The sequence below is a fragment of the Mchenga conophoros genome, linkage group LG13 (genome assembly GCF_057382185.1).
Source record: "Mchenga conophoros isolate Kocher_MC1m ecotype Shallow Benthic linkage group LG13, M_conophoros_male_GT1.1, whole genome shotgun sequence".
Lineage (NCBI taxonomy): Eukaryota > Metazoa > Chordata > Actinopteri > Cichliformes > Cichlidae > Mchenga > Mchenga conophoros.
Genome location: NC_140538.1, coordinates 28,578,704 through 28,601,186, shown reverse-complemented (window position 1 = coordinate 28,601,186; position 22,483 = coordinate 28,578,704). Strand labels below are relative to the sequence as shown.

General features: G+C 40.9%; 2 protein-coding genes across 3 annotated transcripts; one reads left to right on the top strand and one right to left on the bottom strand.

Annotated features, from left to right (window-relative positions):
- Positions 1-1,442: 1,442 nt before the first annotated feature.
- On the bottom strand, positions 1,443-4,990 carry LOC146561488 (transmembrane protein 229B-like). The gene is made up of 2 exons (XM_085297610.1): positions 4,780-4,990; positions 1,443-2,202 (listed from the first exon to the last, which is right to left on the bottom strand). The coding sequence occupies exons 1-2, from the start codon at positions 4,826-4,828 to the stop codon at positions 1,721-1,723; spliced, it is 531 nt and encodes a 176-aa protein (XP_085153736.1). The 5' UTR covers positions 4,829-4,990; the 3' UTR covers positions 1,443-1,720.
- Positions 4,991-19,470: 14,480 nt separating this feature from the next.
- hcar1-3 (hydroxycarboxylic acid receptor 1-3) lies at positions 19,471-22,483 on the top strand. Of its 2 annotated transcripts, none has more exons than XM_085295847.1 (2): positions 19,471-19,608; positions 20,159-22,483. In XM_085295847.1, exon 2 carries the CDS (start codon positions 20,226-20,228, stop codon positions 21,180-21,182), a length of 957 nt encoding a protein of 318 aa, XP_085151973.1. In that variant the 5' UTR covers positions 19,471-19,608; positions 20,159-20,225; the 3' UTR covers positions 21,183-22,483. The 2 variants fall into 2 exon arrangements, with proteins under 2 accessions (XP_085151973.1, XP_085151974.1); XM_085295848.1 differs by having other exon boundaries at positions 19,478-19,608; positions 20,154-22,483.

Genomic DNA, 22,483 nt, shown 5'->3' with positions numbered 1-22,483 from the left:
ACTTAAAAACACAAGTTTCAACGAGTATCAGGAACGCAGCCTTGTTGTCAGATGACACTGCTGTTAGGTGCCAACTGCCAGGTTCCTATTTAATCACCACTGTTTAATGGAGTACGGGATTTCCCCCAGTAATGCACAAATGACTGTAAATGAGTTCAAAGCATATTTGGCTGTGAGATGCCAGTCATAATTATCGATGGCACCCAGACTAAAAAAACAAATACAAATATTTTTTTAATGAACATTTTCTGAATTGTTTTCACTACACTTTTCCCATGGACGCGTAAGCTATAAATTAAGATCCAGGAACGTTGCCCTGCAATAAAACGTTCCAGCTAGGTGGGACAATATTTATTAATAAGTAATGGGAACTATGGGTGTGGAGCTTGCTGCGCTGGACATTTCTGATTGGTTGAGTACTTGTCTTCTGCTTTTCAACCACCTACATTTGTCATGTAGTCTCTTACAAAGCTGACATTTAAGAACTGGTGACACTTTATAAATCAGCAGTGTAATTAGCCTTCGGTCGACAGTCTGAAAGAGCCTTTCAATAAAGATTTGAATTGTTCCAGATACTTTGGGGGTGGCAGTGCGTAAGCTTAATGATGTTATTGTCATATATGAAGATAATTTAAAGCCCACTTATTAGGTTTTGTCTACTATTTTATTTACCCCCAGTGCTGAAATTTGAGCTTGTTTGAATTCAGAATTTTACTGCTTTAGATGCACCAGCAAAAAATGTTACCAGGAAGGCACCAATCACAGCACAGCCAAATGTACAGGGCTAAACGCACAACGCAAGGTACGTGTTTGTGTTTTTGACTAACTGGTTTCTGGTCTGACACTTACTTTTCAGCATTTAGCTACATTTGTGGACATTTCCTGTTTTTTATTCTCACTGTTTGTTTAATTTTTGCTCCCATCTACTACTTTGCAGGACACGTTATCTGTGGAGACTTAAATAGGCTTGTGTCTTGTCTTGCATAGACAGAGCGTAAATCTATGTTTGCCTTTGTGTAATGTGCATAAAAGTGCTGAACCACGTGTGCTGTTATTGTTCAGGTTTTTAAAAAAAAAATACATACACTAACTTCCTCATTGCAAATCGGTACAAGCTGTTTTAAACAATCTTTTTAAAGGATGAAATATTGGAGAGTTCCTTGTACGCTTACGTGCATGAATTTGGCCTTGAAGCTACAAAGAGAAGAGTATTTATGTTGCATTGAGAGAATAGATTGCTGGAGTTTCTTCTACTTTCAATGAGGCTAAACGTTTAAAGTAAAACTGCTTCTTAAAGCAAAGATATAAAAAGGTGAGTGTTGACTGTATTAAGCGATTGGATTCTTTTAGCTTAGTGTGAATAATCCTTTGGGAAAAGATCAAAGGATTTAAGAAAGCTGGCTTCACTTTCTCAATAGTTCAAAGCTCATTGTTGATCATTCTTTCTGTTTTTATTCACTTTACTATAAAACTACACCTGCTGTTTCTTCATAATATTTTATTTTTCCAAGTGTCCAGGCTAATTCATATCTGTGGCTTTGTGTAGAGACTTTTTGTTATCTTATTTTCCAAAATCAAGACTACTCCTTTAATGTACTTTCCCAGTCAGGTTTATTATACTGCTAAAAACAACAGAATAGTTACTTTTAATATAATTAATATGAAATTAATTAATCAAGTGTTTTGGAAGCACATGAGTCCAGATCGTCACAACAGCGGTTCAGTTATGCAGTCTTATTCTTAAAGTGTGCCTGATCACATGCTGTTCTGCTATATATGCAGCCACAGCCCAGGGAAGTGCATAGTCCAGAGTTATCAGTCCTCTCAGGTTGTACCTATGGCCTGAGTAGTCCCATGGACAGGCTCCCAACAAACTAAGCCCCACACCCCAGCTGAACTCCCACAGGTAGATGAAAACAGTGTAGAGCACGAGCCGCACAGTCAGTGGGTGATTCTGAGCGAGCATCAGGGCCCTCAGCCTCTCCATGAGATAGATTGCTGTGGCATACATGGGCAGCGCCCACAGACTGCTGTGGCCTGCCAGCCTCCTGTCCTGGGTGCTGCACCAGTCCCACACAGCAGTGAAGGCCACCTCGCAGAGGCAGCCATGCAGCGCATACACGTAGAGACGAACAAGAGCAGAAACAGGTCGAACAGAGCTGCTGCCATGTGGTTCTGCTGGGGAGTCATTTTCAACAATCCCTGTCAAAAAGAGACAGAAATTACTGGATGTTTTCATCTTTTCTTTTTTTTTTTCTTTTCTTATTTTCAGTTGTTACAGACGGGACAGACATGAGTGAGGGATAGGAAAGGGAGAAAGAAAGAGGAAAGAAAAGAAGAACAGAAGGGGAGAGGGACAGTGAGAAAGGGAAAAAAATCTCCTGGATCACCTGTTGAGAGAGAAAGAATAGAAAACAAGCAAAAAAACCCAAAGCAACATACTAAACACAACACCATCGCATTAATCTAGCTAAGTGTAAACAGCAGTAAATACTAAATATTCAATTTTGTTGTGCAGCACACAGGACAGACAGCGCACAATGTGCTTTGAAGTAGCAGCCAAGAAAGGTGTAATTTAAGTCTACGAACAGTGATCACGCGTGTGCACACCTGTGTGGATCAGCGCGCTTGTATTCAAATGGTTTCCACATGTAATGGTCTGCTAGAGGATGTAGGGAGCCATAGCCCCGTCCCCCAGGGCATGAAGCAGGCATGGAGGAGATCCAGGCTCCAGACATCCAGAGGCCTCAGAGTGCGAGAGCCCAACGAGGACCACCGGAGGGGCATCCGTGCCACCTTCATGGGAAGGGCTGAGGATCCCCAGACGAGGCGTTTTCGTCTTTTCTTAAACTATTTAATATGTGTAGTTTTCTAAATAACTTTTCAAAGATTTTTAATAGTTTAGAGTAAACAGATTAAGCCTGGGCTAATAAATGATGAGAATAAATTAGATGAGTGCTCTCATTTCTTTGCTGTAAATATTAAGGGCATCCAGATATTTAGCTCAGCTTAGCAGTAAGACTGTTCAACTGATTTCTCTCTGTTTTTGCAGGGTTTCACGTTATAATGCAAAGTAACTAGAGGTGCCTGTTGTTGTGATTTGACAGAAACATTTAATTGAATTCGGCACTAGTGCTGTCAGAGGTATGAACTTCTATTTGTTTCATTTGTTCAACAGTTCAAATATTAAAAAAGCCGTCAGACTATTTCTTTGCCTGGGGCACCCTTTTCTTAGAGTTGTCTGTCTACCTGTCAGCCTAATAAATTCAGTTCACTTCTAATGTTTACTGTGCACAGACAAGACTTTGACAGCCAATTGGCCATAAAGTGTTTTTATTTGAAATAATTTGTACAGAATAAAAATAAAAATTATAATAATTGCTTTACGTTAGTTTTGGGTTGTGTCAGACTAACTCCCCCCCCCCCGTCTCCAGCTGTTCTACAATGTTCAGTCAGCCTGTAGGTTGAATGTACAGTATTACATATATTGTTATTGTATCTTTATTTCAGACATATAGAGCAAACCACTATGTACACGTACACATACTTGCATTTACACATACAAATACGAATATATATGTACACACACACACACACACACACACACACACACACACACACACACACACACACACACACGTATGTGCTACATGGACTGAAATGAGGTTTTAAAGGAAGATGCTGCCTGGTCAGAAATATCACTGAAAATTAATATTTAGGTTGTGAAACAAATTAAATGTAAAATATGTCGAAGTAAACATCAGAAAACAATATTTACAAAATATTAACGTTAGCTGGGGGTAACAGCTAGCCTTAATTAACCAAAGTTCAAAGACTATAGTTTAGTTTTCACTTCCTATTTTCTCATTTTTTGTGGAAGGTTCAAGCTTTTGTATTATAAATTTTATCGAGATGATTTACATTTGTAAATGTTAATACAACTATTAAAAGCCAAACTTAAGAAGTTTACTGATTTCAACAAACTATTCTGTGCCACGTTTTTTTCTCATAATGTCTCTGGATTATGGGTTATGTCTCTCACTCTTTTGTTTTTCATGGATGTAAAGTAAGATGATCAAAATCAGAAAAAAATGAAACGATAAATTACTTCAACCATAGATGGAAATAGCTTCCTGCTCTGAAAAGTAATCAGATTATTTACGGATAAAAGTCTGTTTTAAAGACATTTCCCTTCCTTTTAATTACATTATTCAACGCTCTCTTTCATGAAATTGTAAAGTCTGAGCAATAAATCCTGTTTTCATAATTTCTTGAACGGGTGTCGAAGGCTGTTAAGTCTATTAATATATTAAACAGCGTGTTTAACATTAATCTCTCTTGCCAGCATTTTCCTGTCCAGATAAAAAAAAAAAATCATAAAATTTTAAGAGAAAGAAAAGTTTGTTGAATTTTGTTCTTTACATTATTACAAGTTCAAAATGAATTCACTCGCTCATTCTCAGGCCATGCAGCACAGCTGACAGCCTCTCGTGTGGATTAACAGGCTAATAGCCCTAATTAGCAAATTAAAGGCTTAGACTGACTTCAACAAGTTTTCACTTTGCTATAAATATCAGCTAGGCGACTTTCACGGTCAATTATTTTCCCCAGTCAATCCAATCAGTAATAATTTACCATCTGTACAGAATTGAACTCCATCACTTTGCTTCTTCACTCAGTGCAGAAGAAATAAAGATGCAGTGGCAGGTAGCACCACCTCAAGTTTTTTCTTCTTCAGTCATTACACATTTTAAAATGCTATTAGCAGTTATAACTCACCTTGATCGTTACCTCGCATTCGCCTCACATTGAGTTTACTCGTCTCCATTGCTTGTCGGCATATGGGTCTCTGTGCCTTTGTAATCTCTTAGCTCTCTAGTGTGTGTGTGTGTGTGTGTGTGCATGTGCATGGGTCTTGGGCTAAACATTAAGCTGCTCCATGTTATCAGAGTGAGACAGTGATGTCCCTGTCACAGGCTGAAGCTGTGAACTGAGGGAAAACTCGGGAAGCAAACCTGGACCACCTGAGCAGTAACTGTGTGTGTGTTGTGTGCAAATCCTAGTATTGATCCCACAGTGGCTGTTTGAATGTTTTAAGCATACAATAAGTGAGCGAAGAATTGTATCGATGAGTGTTTTCAAAGGGCAGACACGGAAGCGCCATATAATGCTGTATCTGAGTCATGCAGTGGGTCAGATTGGCGGTTATCAGTGAACTACAGTACCTAGGTGTGTCAGAGAAGCGAGTCAGAAATCATATTAATAGATCAGTTTAATATTTACATTATATAATCAGGTAAATTAAAGAATGGCACTTTGGTTGGCCAGTCCACCACTTTTCCCACCTAAGACACTTCAACAAGTCTGAAGCAGATTGCCGTGAAATCCAGAAATTTCATTGTTCAGTCATTATTTAGGACATATTAACTGGGCATTTACCTTTAAAATGATTAGTAAAGATTAGCGCAATAACACAAATTTAGAAAGTGAACAGAAAAAACAATACACCAGACACCCAGTACAGACTAATACGTTTGGTCCAAGTACAGCCTACATTCAAATAGCTTTCAATATTTTCATAGTTACATCATATTCAAATGTATTGTATTTATTTGGTGTGCATAAAAACCTTTCACCGTCCTCTCTGTAGCTAGTTTATGCATTTCTTAGTTTATTTAGGGAGCTGAATGGCTCAGGTACAGGGGAGAAATTTATATGATGTTATCATGTTTTCTTTTCTTATTATAGAAATAAGGAAGTGGATTACGCTCATTAATCACTGACACCAACTGACATGTACACAAAGATGCCAATATACAAATAAAAACATATGATACAAATATGGAAGCGAGCTCTTAACAGCCTGGTTTCACACATGCATAGTATACACTGCAACCATAAAGTGGGTCTGAGAGCAGATGTCAGTCCTGACGTGGTGGCGCTGCTTGTTTGTGTGTGTTTGTTTTATGTGTACGCTAATAAAACAGTTGAATGAATGGCAGCTGTCCAGATCAGAGTCCAGTGATTCTGGCAAACACACAGCTGACATTTTATAGTACGGCATGACAGCGGACGGGACGAGTGAATTCTGGTAGATCATGAAGTCAAGTATGGTGTAATCCAGGAAGATCAACTGGTCTCAGTGTCAGCCCACATCAGTTGATGGCTTGATTATTCTTCTATGCGTCAAAAAGAGGTCACACTATTTAAGCCGCTTCAGCCTGACTGTGTTTGCTGTGCATCTGCAAGCTACATTGCAACCCACCTATACCCTTGTTTTCAATGTTGCCTGTTGTGCTCTGTGCTGGGGTCTTGCTGCTGCTGTCCTTGCCGGTGTGTTCACACCAGAGCGTCAGGTTTACATGTAAAGTCAATGGAAAGGCGCGATTGCGGGTCCCGCGAAAATTCGGAAGCAGATTTGCGTCGCGAAAACGCCAAAACGCGTGAAACGCGCGTCAGTGTAGCGCGTCTGGCGCGTTTGACTCGCGAATAAAACCACGCGCGTGAGTTTTTGTGTTGCATTTTGTGCATACGCGCGTTTCGCGTCTACCGCTCGAGTTGGAAAAATCTGAACTCCAGCGTCAAATCGCGCCGCGACAACCAATCAGGAGCCTGGTGACGTGGCTGTTACCTAGGTCAAAGGGGCAGATCCAGCCAAAGCCTTTCATACTTCAATGGAGGGGAAGGCTAATCAATGCGGTAGCAAACAACTCGGAGCTGTACAACACCAGCTGCTTTCAGTACCGAGACAGGAATAAAAAGGACCGAGCTTGGAGGAAGATATGTGAAGAGATCGGGCAACCTGGTAAGTTCATTCATTTCTCTTTTGAAAGTTTTCACTGACCCGGGGAAGCCGCACAAAAGCTAGCAAGCCACCGCTATTTTCCCACTGACGTACAAATACCGTTCTGCTTTTATGCATGTTGTCATTTAGGAATATATTTTATTGTTTATTAATAAACAGCACACAGTGGTCCCGCTGTTCATCCGTCACTGCTTTGCTTTTTCGCTGATTTTTTATTGCACAGTACAGCATTGCATTCTGCAGCCTGATTGACAAATCTCCTGCGCTTGCCAAATTTATCACGTTTGGTTTTGATAACCATCGCGTCCAATAGACAAAAAAGCACAAAAACACCCATAACTATGAGCCTCATTCGGAAATACACACCTGCACCGTGAGGGAAAAAGGCGCACGAAAGTGGCGGGCAGATGAAGACAAACCGCGGCATATTAATACTTTTACGTTTTGCAATCTACAAAGGTTTGCACTTTGAGAATCAATTGTGAGAACTGTGACCAGGGGCTAGTTATTCTGAGAACCCCTGCAATAAATGAGGGACCACTGTCTACTCTACGATTATTATATCCAACCTGTTAACATTTAATACTGTATTGATAGAACCAACTGATTCTGCAGCAGAGCATCCCCAGTCCCTGAGCTCCTGCTGCTGCACCCATAGATATGTACAGCAAGCACTGATACCTTTTTAGTCGGTGGGATTCCCTTGTGATCACCTTTACTAAATATCTACAACCAATCTGATTATATCCTGTTATTGTTTTTTTTTTTTTCAATGTTGAAATTAAAATCTAGTAGCAGCCTTCTCATTTCTTTGTGTTTTGTGCTGTTTTACAGGCCCACAGAGGAGGACGGCTCCGAGGCAGATGAGGGACGGGTCCCAGGACGGTCCATCGGCGGTGGAGCTGGCCACCCTGGAGTCCCTGAAGAGGCCACACCAGTCTCCAATGGAGCATTTCCTCCTCAGCCTTGTTCCTGCTCTGGAGAGCAGCTGGTCCTTTTTATTCCTGTCTCTCTGTAAATTCCATCGCGTTCGGTGTGAACACACACTTCCCTTGTATGCATGTGGAAGGGAAGCACCCAGATCAGAGCAATGCCACTAAATATGAATTCCTGCAGATAGAGATAAAAATCATTCTTTGACAGCAGTGGCCCTGGCTCATCTGAAGAAAAGACAAGATTCAGTCCATAAAGGTGACTCTGTTAATCTGGATGTATCATTGATTAGCAACCATTGATCAAAGATAAAACAACCTGGACTTACCAGAAGCTGAGGACCATGAGAGAGAAAAATCACACAGACACACCAACCAACCAACTTTGGACCCAAGGTGCTGTACAACAAAAGTGGAAACAACCCACCACCAAAGGTTCCACAGCTACTGGCTTATCCTCGGTTCACCTCAGTAAAAAACAAAAAAGAACATTAAAAGTCCCAAAAATCTAAAGTCTAAATGACTTACCTTATGTAATAAAGCATAACCCACTGATATATAATGCTATGTGGACGTGGGGAAAACTGAGAAAATCTTTTAACGGTAGTCTTCCGTTTAATATCTTGTCAACGTTTATAAATAATCCTGACCTTCTGCCGCAGAACGTAGGGTCAAGCTTTGTGGGATGGCATAAAGTAGGTGTAAAGAGGTTTTATGACCTCTTTAAACATGGTGAGTTTAAATCATTTGAATCCTTGAAGACAAGACATAGAATCCCAGTATTCTATGTCAAAGACTGAGTTTTATAAGTATTTGCAATTGAGAAATTATGTGTTAAAAAATGCTAAATCATTACAAATCTCAACTGCCTCTTTTCGGTTGGAGAATTTTTTTCTGGATAATAGGGAGCATAAACATTTTGTATCAAAGTTTTATTCCGAGATTTATGCCCTAATTGTGGATAAACTGGCATGGTTGAGAAAATCTTGGGGGACGCTGCTTAAATGTGAAATAGATATACAGGCATGGGACAAAATCCTGGTCCTTCCATCTAAAATCTCTGTTTGTAACCGATTTAAAGAACTGCAGCACAAAATTTTGCACAATGTGTATATTTCTCCGTATATTTATAGTAAGTATAATATGGGAACATCTCCAAACTGTCTCAAGTGTAAGGTCAGAGTGGGCACTAGATTCCACTGCTTGTGGGAGTGTGCTATTATCCAGTCATTTTGGAAAGAGGTCTGCGCCAATATTAGTACAGCCATTGGTCATCAGGTGACAGAAAACCAAATAATGTGTATATTGGGATATATTCCTGTCTCACTGGTACAACATGAGCATGTAATTCAGTCACTGTTAATGTTGGCCAGGAAAAGCATTATGTTGAGATGGGTGGGGGCTGAGCCTCCCTCCATTTCTCTATGGAAGTCGCTCATCATTGAAGTTAAGACTCTGATCAGGCTGGGACACTATATTGATGGGAGCTCCCGAATTTTTGTGGACAAATGGAAGAAACCACTGGAAGCACTGGGAGTAACCTGTAAACTGGATCCTAGTGGACAACAATTATGGACATAATGTTGTAATATTCTAGTGCTGTGTAGTGTTATTATTTTGGATGTGAACCAGTCTTATATTTGTTGGGGAAAAAAGTTAAATAAAAGTTAAAAAAAAAAGTCTCAAAAATCTAATAGGACACTTAAGCCCCTTTTCCATTAGTACCTACTTGGATCGACTTGGCACGGTTTACTACGGTTTTAAGGGTTTTCCATTGTGGTCATAATACCTGCTACCAAGTACTATTTTAGCACCTCCCCACCCGGGGTTCCAAGTGAGCAGGTACTAAAATGTGACGTCGTCAGACTGCATGCCACCAAGTGGGGAGAGAGACCACACACATCAGGCTACATCTACACTAATCTGGATAAATTTGAAAACAGCGTTTTTGTCTAAAAACTCTCTGCTTTCACACTATCGTTTGTAATCGTTTACGAACAGTTGTTCATCCACACTGAAATGACTGAAACTGTTCCTGTATTGCACATGCGTGAAATGTAAGACAATTCGACCTGCGTTATTTCTATCTGCCATTTATATTTGAAATGTTGCTGCTAAATGTCGAGGAAAAGCACCGAGCTTTTTAAATGGGCTGACTGCGTTTTCGCAGTCCACACTGTGACGTGAAAACGGCGTTTTCAAATGTATCCACTTTGGAGAGTTTTTTCAAAGAGTTCAGTTTTCCTTGACTAAAAACGCTGTCTCAGTGTGGACGGAAGGCCAAAGCGGAGACATGGCCTTAGGTAGTACTGCATTGTAATGGAAAACCAGTCAACCTGAGTTGAGTCGGGGCGAGCCATAGTGAGTCGATTCGAGTAGTTACTAATGGAAAAGGAGCTTTAGCACCAGGTTCATTGCTCACAGTCAAACTAAAAAAAATCTACTCCAAGCACACAATAATAAAAGACGCACACTCTTTTAAAACAAAGAAAGTAAAGTACACAAGCCTAGGAATTTACACTCCACAGGCAAACAGTTGCCTGCACCGATGATGGTCGTTATGACATTTGATCCTAGCAAACACTCCAAAAAGGCGCTCTCTGTGGCGACTGGAGCAAATCAAACGTGCAAGTACAAATATCAGATGTAAGTAAACACCAGCAAAATAAACGGGCATGAGATCACTCAAGCTAGGGCTGGGCAATATGACCCAAAATTCATATCTCGATATTTTTTAGCTGGATGGCGATATAAGATATATATCTCGATATTTTTTTTTAAAGCCATAAAGTAAGAACAAAAAGAGAGTTCTTAGTCAAAGCTGTGTCCCAGATGTCACACAGGCACTTTTATTAACATAGAGCAGATGTACATAAAATTTACTCAAAAATAAATTATGAGCATTTATTAAATAATAATGCTCCATAAATATAAGAAAACAATGTTGTTTTTGTGCATAACAAAAAGCTCACAATTGTGCAGTCAAAATGTAAACTAAAAGACGCTGAGCACAATAACAAAGACAGATTTCACAGCTGCTCTGTTCCCAACTTGTACTGCGTGACTGACAGCCTGGAGTTTGAAATCCGCTTCGCAACCACGTCTCTCAACAGGTGCCATTTATGGTCCTTATACACAGTAGGGTAATATTACGTTGAAGCACAGTACGTATCACTCCGCGAGGCTCAGCCGTAATGCTCCGACAATCCATCAAGCGGTGCAGCTCCGTAGCTTACCAAAGTCGTACTAAAACATTTTTGGACAGATTGCTGAGCGCCGTGTTCCACATAAAATCGGTTCGCGGCCATCAAGCACATCAGAATTCATACATAAGGCGCGCTGTCAACTTTTGAGAAAATGAAAGGATTTTAGTCTGGGCTGCATGGCGTTAGCGTGGTTAGCTCGTTAGCGTGGTTAGCTAGCTAACACGTTGACGCCGTCCAGCCCCACGCACGGGGCGATGCGCAGTAACTCGTTAACGGAGATTTGCCGTGTCCATCTTGTCGCTTCCTGCAGGTGAAGCGATGGGGGAGGAGGGGGAGTTGTGTTCAGTGAAGGAGAGGCGAGGCCGAGTAACGTTGCGTAAAGACGAAAGTGGACGAAAGAGAGGCAAACTTGCGGCTCCACAAGTATAATTATACGTAACATAGACTATATCGATATAAAGGATATTGTCACATCTTATATCTCGTATAAAAATATATCGATATTTTTTAAAAACTCGATATATCGCCCAGCTCTAACTCAAGCCCAGCTATGTTTTATTCTAATTTATAGTCAGTAGCAAAATAATGCCAAATGCTACTTACCCCAGAATTAAGGACGCTATATCAGTTGCTAGTAGTAGTGCAGCGGCGGCCCTCTCCACAACGGCTGGAAATAAGTAAGTCGGCCAATCTGTAAACAGGACAGCAATACGCCACTATACCACTTATTTAACCTTTAAAGTGGATAGGAGGATACACATACGGCCTACCTGTAACTGTTGTAGAGCCTGATCGAAACTGCCTGATTATCCCAAGAAAATAAGTGCATTGGTGCCTGATACTGCACTCACAAAAGGCAAAGAAGCAATTAATAGGGAAATGAAGCCTGCATGGCCTTATACCGACAGTCGCCACCCTGCAATTAGAGTGCAGGTGTGTTTCCACTCAACCCAACCCGAACAGCAGCCAGAGAGAGAGAGAGAGAGGTGGAGAAGGCAGAGTAACCCATCTGGCTACATTAGGTTGGGGAAACCTGCAGTCAGCTGAGACTGAAGAAGTCACTTGGATGATTGATGAAATGTTTCTCCCACTGAAAACGCTACGTTCAGATGAACAGAATCAACGTCTCAGATCTCCTTACCTGGATGACTAAGCATGCATCAGGACAAGTTCCAGTAAGGGGAAATGATGTTTAAATAAGATCCAACAGAGCGATCAAATGGGATGCAATGACATAAATCAGGATGAGAAACAATGGGACGGAATGGCTCAAGCTCAAAGGCTTCATTACATTAGTGATCTCATGAGTCAGACCCTATTCATTGCCAAACCCCACCATCATTTGATCTCAGATACGCACGTTGTATCTTAAACTGTGGTAACATGAAAGTTGAGAAACTAACATGTTACCAAAATCTGTTGCCAAAGTTTTCAAAAACACTTTTGTCATAGTTCCAAATAGAGAGCATGCCTTCAAGACTACTTTTTGCCATGTTGACACAGAGACAGTTTCATAAGATGGTAAACAATACCATCTTATGGGATTGTAAAAAAAACCCCCAAAACCCTAAGATTGATTGGGCCAAAAGGTATCGAGGTTACAAAGAAAAATGCAAAAAAGAAGATTCGTTTTTTATGGTCTCTGGAATTAATTTTTGTCCATTACTAGATGTAAAAGATGCAGTCATTGTGATATTATCCATTGATAAGCATGTTGGCCGTTACTATTTTAGTGCTTTGAAACCAGAGTTGATAAAAAGGAACAGATCTGAGTGAAAGGGACACTGTATGCTCATAACACCAGAACCTGTCAATCATAAACTCCCTAGGGCAGCCCCGGCCTATAGTATAGCCCATTTTATCATCTGTATTGTGGTCCTTAATGAGGGTAATAATGTCAGTCAGTAAGTAAGGCTTGAAAGTGAAAAGGAGGAGAAGGGTTGCTTTCTCATAGACTTCTATACAATCAACGTAACTTTATTCTTTCATGAGTTATTTACAAGTTTCTGACCACTTATAAAATGTGTTCAATGTGCCCATTGTGTTGGATTGTCAATGCAACCCTCTTCTCCCACTCTTCACACACTGATAGCAACACCGCAGGAGAAATGCCAGCACAGGCATCCAGTATCCGTAGTTTCAGGTGCTGCACATCTCGTATCTTCACACCATAGACAATTGCCTTCAGATGACCCCAAAGATAAAAGTCTAAGGCTACGTCCACACGTACCCAGGTATTTTTGAAAACGCAGATTTTTCTATGTGTTTGCACCTTTCGTCCACACGTAAACGGCGTTTTTGGTCACTGAAAACGAAGATTTTTAAAAACTCTGGCCAGGGTGGATATTTTTGAAAACTCTGTTTTTGCATTTACGTGTGGACTAGAAAAATGGAGAAAATGCAGCGTCAAAGGTGTGCGCATTTTTTAACGTCACACTGTGCGCCACGCTATTGTTTCGGTGAAATGAATTTCTACAATACTGTTAATTCTACTCTCTGCAGTGTTTAAATGCTTACATATACACACAGTTACTGTCCCTCCACACAGACGACTCGGTTCTGCTTCTATGCCCCAGCTTTGTTTACTTTTTCCCACCAAGGCTTCTAGACTTCTGATTGGCCAACATTTCGGCACGGTTAGGAATCTAGCGCCACCTGCTGCTTTGGCATGTTCATAGCAGCGTTTTCCTTCATTTCTGCCTTTATGTGTGGACGGGATTATTTTTTTAAAACGAAAACGAAAAATCTCCGTTTTCAAAAATACCCGTGTACGTGTGGACGTAGCCTAAGGGGGTCAGATCGGGAGACCCTGGGGGCCATTCAAGTGGCTCACGACGACCAATCCACTTTCCAGGAAACTGTTCATCTGGGAATGCTCGGACCTGGCACCCATAATGTGGTGGTGCACCATCTTGCTGGAAAAACTCAGGGAACGTGCCAGCTTCAGTGCATAAAGAGGGAAACACATCATCATGTAGCAATTTCAAATATCCAGTGGCCTCGAGGTTTCCATTGATGAAGAATGGACCCACTATGGTTGTACCCCACACACCACACCAAACCATCACTTTTGTTGTTCCAACAGTCTTGGAGGGATCCATGCAATGTGGGTTAGTGTCAGACCAATAGCGGTGGTTTTGTTTGTTAACTTCACCATTCACATAAAAGTTTGCCTCATCACTGAACAAAATCTTCTGCGTGAACTGAGGGTCCTGTTCCAATTTTTGTTTTGCCCATTCTGCAAATTCTGTGCGCCGATCTGGGTCATCCTCGTTGAGATGCTGCAGTAGCTGGAGTTTGTAAGGGTGCCATTTAGCTAATATCTGCCTAAGGGATGTTCGACTAATGCCACTCTCCAGTGACATGCGGCGAGTGATACGCTGTGGGCTCTTGCTGAATGAAGCTAGGACAGCCACTGATGTTTCTTCATTAGTAACAGTTTTCTTGAGTCCACATTTTGACCAATTCAACACTGAACTGTAGCGTGGGAGATGGGTGGTCTCGTAGGGTGTCTTGCATTGAAATCTGCTGCAATGACCCGGTTACTGCGTTCACCAGATATCAACACAATTTCGATCCACTCCTCACGGGTTAACCTCTTCGACATGTCAATGGCTGTGAACAAAGAGAAACTTGTAAATAACGCATGAAAGAAGAAAGTTACGTTGAAACCAAGCACACCATTGTTTTTCTTGTGACATTACCAATAAGTTTGATGTGTCACATGGCCGTCTTCCTATTGAAAAAACAAAAGTTGTATCCAAGATGGCCGACTTCTAAATGGCCACCATGGTCACCGCCCATCTTGAGGAGTTTGCCCCCTCACATATACTAATGTGCCACAAACAGGACTTTAATATCACCAACCATTCCCATGTTATTACGGTGTATCCATATAAATGGCCCACCCTGTATATCTCTCATGTATCTTTAGATGTTTTTGTCTTTTCAAACAAATAATTGATTTAACAACTATACACAACAATCTGTAGTGGTAACTAGAATTGCCAGTAATCAGGAAATCATATGACACATATAAGAAAAATCTACGATGCATCCATGTTTGAACAGTTTGAAATCTCTTCACATTTCAGCCTCACTTCATATTATAGTTTACTTTATTGTAGAGTTTTGCTTGGAGTATCAAGCTTAAGAGTACACGATTTTCTTTATTTAAGGATGATTGAGTGTGATATGAGTATAATATGATTTATGAAATGTTATATAAAAAAACCTTAAAAATACAATTTTATTTTTGTAGCACTTCTAATATGATCTGTCCTCGCTTCATTATCCCCATTACCTTCAGGACAATTTTCTCTCTCTTTTTACTTACTATCGTCTTCTTGCTCACTATTTGGTACACAGGCAGACATTTATTAACGCGAGGACTGATATCAGTCTATCTTCTTACAGCCTGTTTCCGTTTTCAACCTGATTGTGATACCCAAAAAGATAAGTTAAAAGTAAGTAAGTAACATTTTATTGGCCATATGCTTTCAACCTTTCAAATGCCAGAAGATAAAACCAAATGTTAAGCAAAAGAGACCACTGATTTCCCAGATCTTAAACTCAAAGGAAGAGAGACCTGCTCGGGATGTACAGTGTTCCCCAATGCTGGTTCTTGTCCATGGAGAGCTCTAGAAGGCAGAATCTTAAAATGCTGTCTATGTAACTGAGTCACTGCATGCTGTGAGTAATTGGAAAACTTAGACGACGTCACCGCAGCATTCTGAACAACCTGATTCCCAGGAAGTTTTGCTTAAGACAAATAAACAAAGACTGCAATCCAGACGTGATAAAATAAATGTATGAACAACAATTTCCAGTTCTCAGTACGACACAATGGGAATTTGTGAATATTCCTTAAGTGATGAAATCAAGAGTCGGACTTGTTTCCGGGAATAACACTGTTAGTAATGGTGTTACTTAACTCTAATGGATTACTATTTCTATCATTACAACGCCGTTACAGTTACTAACAAGAAAATGCGTTGCGGATGTGTTACTTTTTCAACACACAGACGGTTGAAGCTGTCTGCTTTATCTTACTGGGACCTAGCGGGGCGAAACAATCACACAAGTGCTGCTGATTGGCTGAGGAAGAATAAAGTAGTCATGGTAAACCAATCAGATGACATACCAACAAGATGCTATGTCAACCCAAGGCAACCCTGATTCTCCATGTTTGTGTTAAAAGTGTGGACTTCAAACTTTATACTGTGGAGGTAAGCATCAACGACACAGAGCTCTCAGTTCTCACTCCTTCTTTATTCGTCTCCAACATCAACTGCGCATATCGCGCCACAAAACACAGGAACACACCTCCTATACACTGGGTGTGAGTGGAGCCCTCTAGTGTCCACCACAATACCAGTTTTTAAAATTGTGCTGATAGGCCATGTAAAACCAGAGTTATGATAAAAAATATAAGCAATGTTTTTTCCTGAATACATCTCCACTCTTTCCTACTGGTGGAAAAATGTACCATGTTGACCATTAAAAAAATGAAATAGCAACATGGCATTTGGTTGTTTAGGAAGAGGAGGAAATTTCAGGAGTGATGGCGGTGAGAGAGAGAGAGCGAGTTTTGAGAACTGAGAGATTTGTGATGTTTAGCGTGTTTGCAGTGTGTTGTTAGTGTATTGTGTTGTATATTTAGTGTGTAGTGTAGTGGATAGTTTTGTTTTGTGTGTCTGCTGAATGTCACGGGTGCTGCCAAAAAGCCACCAAAGCCAGACGCCGTCTGTAGGTGGAAAACAGGAGTGATACACTTCCTGCTTTCATGCCTGCAGGTATCAGGCTTGTGATGTTCTCCTTTATTTTACAGTGGACAGAAATGAGTTGTTGGAGTGGTACAAATAATTTGTGTGGCATCTTATTTGATGCAGAACGCCTGAGTGTAATGTAAATAGTTTGAAATAGTTAAAAAAAATGCCTTGGCTGCATTTTTAGGTAAGTAGCTGCATATAACTGTTGTTTGCAAAACTTGTGCATAGATTTTGAAAATTTACAATTTATATTTGCATTTCAAGTTAATGATTCGTTAAACACGTTTGTGGTTATTATAGTAAAAATTACAACTTTTTTCTACTTGGATTTAAAGATTTTTGTGTCTGATTTTGGATCAATTGTGTTAATACAGTATGTCAAAATGATAAAATAACTGTAAATTCAGACATGTGAGGTTTTGCTGAAAAGAATGATACCAAACAAGGGAAGGTAAATATTTTTAAAGGTGAAATGTAGAAGTAAAATCAAAAGTAGTCAGAAACAGCCAACTATACCCTGGAGCCCAGAGGGATAAACATTTTTTTCAAAATAACACAATAGTTACTTTTCCTAGTAATTAGTTACTTGTAACTCAGTTACTATCAAGGCTGGGGCGGCAGTGGTGTGGTGTTACGAGAAAAGAACCCAAAATGCAGGTACTGGCTGGGGTGCCAGTGGGTGTTTATTTACAGTGAGGGTGAAGTACAAAACAGGAAATAAGGAACAGGGAGCTACTAAAGCCTAGACTGGGAAAAAACGAATAAACAAACCTGAAAGCATAAGGACACAGGATGATACACAGAGATGACACGGAGAAAGCAGAGCAGCGACGCGGAGAAACGCTGAATAACACAGACGAACCGAGAAGGAACACAGGCAGGCACACACTATATATACACACAAGGTAATGAGGGAATGACACACCAGAGGGGAACACAGCTGAACCTAATTAGACACGACGAGACACAGACCTTCAAAGTAAAACAGGAAATTCACAAACTGTTCTACAACACTAACTCAGGGACACGAACAGAGCACAGGAGGGAGAACACTAAACAACACTGCTGGTGAGTCATGGACTCTTCCAGGGCTGCCCTTTGTCACGGATTCTGTTCATAGTTTTTATGGACAGAATTGGCGCAGCCAAGTGGTGGGAGGGGTCCACTTGGGTGGTCTCAGAATCTCACATCTGCTTTTTGCAGATGATGTGGTTATGTTGGATTCGGCCTCCAGCTCCGACTGGAGCAGTTTACAGGCCAGTGTGAAGCGTTGGGAAAGAGGATCAGCACCTCCACATCCTCAGCCGGAAAGGGTGGAGTGTCCACTCCGGGTCAGTTCCTGCCCCAAGAGGAATTTAAGCATCTTGGGGTCTTGTGCACGAGTGAGGGGAGAGGGGAGTGAGCGATTGACAGACAGACTGGTGCTGCAGTGATGCAGATGCTCTACCGGGCCGTCGTGGTGAAGAGAGACCTGAGTGTATAATAAAGGTTATCTTATCTTATCTTATCTTATCTTATCTTATCTTATCTTATCTTATCTTATCTTATCTTATAAGCGAACCTCTCAGTTTACTGGTTGATCTACGTCCTTACCCTCTCTTATGGTCACGAGCTGTGGGTAGTGACTGACAGAACGAGATCGAGGATACAAGCGACAGAAATGAGCTTTCTTAGAAGGGTGGCTGACCTCTCCCTTAATGATAGTGTGAGGAGTTTGGCCGTCTGGGAGGGGCTCAGAGTAGAGCCGCTGGTCCTCCACATCAAAAGGAGCCACTTGAGATGGTTCAGGCATCTGACAGGGATGCCCTCTGGACGCTACCTATCTTTTTTTTAATATATTAAAAAGCAGTGTCATTGAGGTATTTTAAAATGCCATTTCATCACGCTGAAATGCACTGGCTTCCTCAAAATCCTCTGCTTACCTCATGGCACACCGGCTGAGAACTATTAAAATAACATTTAAAGCTACTTTGTGGAAGTCTTGCTAAGCTTACTGCTGAAAATCTAAGTGTACAAACGACTGCTTGGACTAACGTTAAGTTGCCACTATATGAGCTCACCTTATGTCACATTGTTTAGAGAGGGATCTGCTGCTGCTCCGCTGGCTGTTTATAAAATGAAAGTCGTTTCGTCATGGTTTTGTGCTGGGTTATTTTGGTAGTGGCACAGCTACATTGGCTCCCTATCTTTAATAACTGCTCACAGTTACACTAGTCAACATGGTCACTCTTGTTTTGAAAGAAATCTCCTTTCTTTTGTCTTCTTGTTAGTTTTATAGTCTGAAACTGTTTCCTTGAGATGACATAGCAACAGTCACCTTGATAGAGTAAATTAGCTGTACTTTAAAGGAGAGACCAGGTGTAGAGTGGACTAAACACATTTTCTGCCATTTGTAGGGAGGCAATTTATAGCAATTTAAGTCACATACTAACTGTGTAGAAAAAAAATGAAAAATAAAAACAAATGTTTTGCATTCCAAGCTTGCCGTGGCCCCTCCTACTGTTAGGGCCCTGGATAGTCTTTCCCACATTTCCCCCACTAAGCAAACAAAAAGAAAGGTATCATCTCCCCATAATGTCATATATCATAATTTACGATTCTCTCAAAATATTAATTATTACACAATTTCCTGACATATTGTGTGTTATAAAATGTCAAGAAAAATGTCATAAAGGTGCTTATTACACGTCACCGTCTATAATAGCAGAAGTGGTTCAGCTGCAGAGCCACTTCTCTGGAGCACTCATAACCCACAAGTTCTAACAAGCCCTCAGACAAAGACAGCAGTTATAAACTGCCAAGGATCTTATCACATCATATCACTTTCACTGCACAAGCTGAAGACACATCGCCGTCTTCTCATGCGGAAAGCAAAGAGTCAGTGTTGACTGCTGGTGAGTATGAAACGTTCTACTTTATATCTGTTTAGAATGCAGGGCATAAATTATGATTATTTGTTATCCACGGTGTGCACATAAATGCTGCCATGGCAACTTTTAAAAACAAAAGTTGTTAGTCTAACATGAATCCTGGTGTTTTTTAATGGTTAATCCTACGCTACATAGAAAGGAAAATGTATCTTTTATGAAATCATTTTCATAACTTACACAGTTTGCAAACTGCTTTGTTAGACTGCATGGGAGATTTGCACTGAAGTTTAAAAAACAAATAACTACATGGTATGCATAAATGGAAATCATTAAATGAGCTTCTTTATTTTCTTCCAAAAAGTTAGACGAAAGCTTCTAACAATAAACTAGTTACTGTATTCAAGTTTGGCTTCAGATATATATCTTACTGATAGATGCTTTAATCTAAAGGGAAACAGACGAATAAGGTAGAACAGAAGGATGTGTAAAGTTTCAGGTGTGTGTGCTAGTATTTCACAAAATGTTCAATAAAAGGAAAAAATTATTTTCTTTGCACTTCTCTCTTTTAGGAAAGAACACATGACCTGCTGAAAATAAGGAAGTACGGATAAACCAAAGAGCTCAGAAGGCACGTAGCTGAAATGAAGGCAGTAAATAATTCTTCACTGCACTGCAGCGGGCACATGAAAAATAATAAAGAAAATATGTTCATGGAAATAGGCTTGATAATTGAGATACTGGGCCTGCCGGGAACAATAGTATCTTTGTGGATTTTCTGCTGTTGCATGAAGTCATGGAAACCTCACACCCTCTTCCTCTTCAATCTGGTTCTTGCTGACTTCTTGGTCCTCATCAACGTGCCTTTCCGCATCGACACCCACCTGCGAGGGAAGTGGGTGTTTGGATGGGTCTGGTGCAGAATCAGCCTTTTCATGCTGACTGTCAATCGCTCTGCTAGTATTGGATTCATGACAGCGGTGGCACTTGATCGCTACTTTAAGGTGGTCCACCCACATCACTGCATCAGCCAAATGACTTCAGCAAAGGCGGGCTGGCTCGCGGGCTTGATCTGGGCTGCTGTGGTGGTCCGCGGGATTCCGCTGCTGACCGCTAACCTTTTCCACCAGGCGAGTGGCAAGTGCCGTAGCTTCAACTCCTATGAAGAAGACCCTGTGCCGATTAAGCTGCATTACATTGCCTTTGTTGCAGAGTTCCTCCTGCCCTGGTTCTTGCTGCTCTTCTGCTCAGCAAAGATAGTCTGCCGGCTTCGCCAACGGCGAGTAGGCAGGAAGCTGAAGGGACGGAAGGCCATCAGAGCGGTCATGGTGATCATTCTGGTGTTTACCTTGTGCTTCATGCCAAGCGTCATCACAGGCCTAGCGGCGGCCTACATCAAGGGAAACCACCCCCATGACTGCGAGTCCTACACTAATGTAACCCAGGTTTTCATGATATGCATCGTGTTAACCTACCTCAACAGCGCTTTGGACCCCATCGTCTACGCTTTCTCCAGCTCCATGTTTCGTGATGCCCTCAAGACCTCCATCTGCTTCAAGAAGATCTTCAGACCGGTTAGCACGAGAGTCCCCAACAGCTGAAAGGCAAAGATTTTGAAATACAATGAATGTCTGCTTCAATGGAAGACTGGAAGCAGCATGTGTGCAAGATGCTAAAGACTCTGAAGACTTCTGTGAGTAACGAGTGAGGAGTCCATGAACTGTTTGGTTCATATATTGTTACTGACTAAAAAAAACACTGTTAGGCAAACTTTATATAACGGCATCCCCCAAACTACCTTCTGCTTAGCTGAAATAGACAAGTTTATAAACTAGCTAACGCTTGTTAGATAAAACATCAGTGGAGAAAATTTAAGTAGAGAAAAAGCTAGCTTAAATCACCTTCTTACTATGTTAAAGATGAGTGACTGATGTGGGGAGAGTGTTTCTTGCCAAGAGCCACTAACTGCCACTAACTTCTCCATGTGTATTTTCAGATTCGTACAGCACACATTCGACAAAACAAGCTGTTTTGTCAAGCTGTCAAAACAGCGTGTGAAACGCTTTTCAGTCTTTGGTGGAGTTTGTAAATGCTGTTTGACATTAAGGAGAATGTTGCAAGAATAAGCTGTCTACAATTTGAACAAAGTTTGGTTGTATACACCTTTGTGACTCCATTTTTCATTTTGTAAGTCCACACATGTGGAAGAGCCTATCTAACTGTCAAAACCTGCCAAGCCCATAAATGCCACAATTATTGCTGTTGTAGAGCACATTTCTCAAGCTTGAGTCAACAGTTTCTTCACCAACATAGAGGATAATGTTTTGGTAAACAGTTTATCACTCCACGAAACCAGAAGAGCAGTAAGCGTGTAGAATGATGTAGCAAGAAGATGATAAAAGAATATGGGACGATGCAGAAGTGTGTAGAGGTGGGATACTGGTCAAAGCACCATCTTGCTACTGTAGTGCACTATTGCATATTTTTGCTGTTTCCAAATTGCATTTTGTACTGGTAGTCTAGATTTTTTCACCGCTTCTGTGTTGTTGCACAAATGTATATGTTAGAACACATATTCTGACAGAACCAGATGAAAGTGCCTGCTTTCTTTAGAGAGTAGCATGGAAAATCTTGTCTTTCAAATAAAGAAATCAGGAAATAAGACACACATTGCCTGAGTTAAACATCCCTACAATCCTGCTTTACACACTGTCGAAGCAACTTGTAATTTTGTGTGGCGATGATTTTAATACTTTTGACACGAGTTAAAGATTTCGGGTGATTAACGGCCTCTTGCAGGTCAGGTTGTTCTGCTGTATGTTTGCACTGTTTCTTTCACAGGTACTCCAATCGCCATTGAAGTACCTGTGTTCATCCTGCAATGTGGATATAATAAAATCAG

Bases quoted from the DNA above. Each gene is read 5' to 3' on its own strand.
- LOC146561488 (XM_085297610.1), bottom strand. From the start codon at position 4,828: ATGGAGACGAGTAAACTCAATGTGAGGCGAATGCGAGGTAACGATCAA. The intron at 2,203-4,779 runs GTGAGTTATAAC...TCTTTTTGACAG, and splicing joins AATGCGAGGTAACGATCAAG to GGATTGTTGAAAATGACTCC.
- hcar1-3 (XM_085295847.1), top strand. From the start codon at position 20,226: ATGAAGGCAGTAAATAATTCTTCACTGCACTGCAGCGGGCACATGAAA.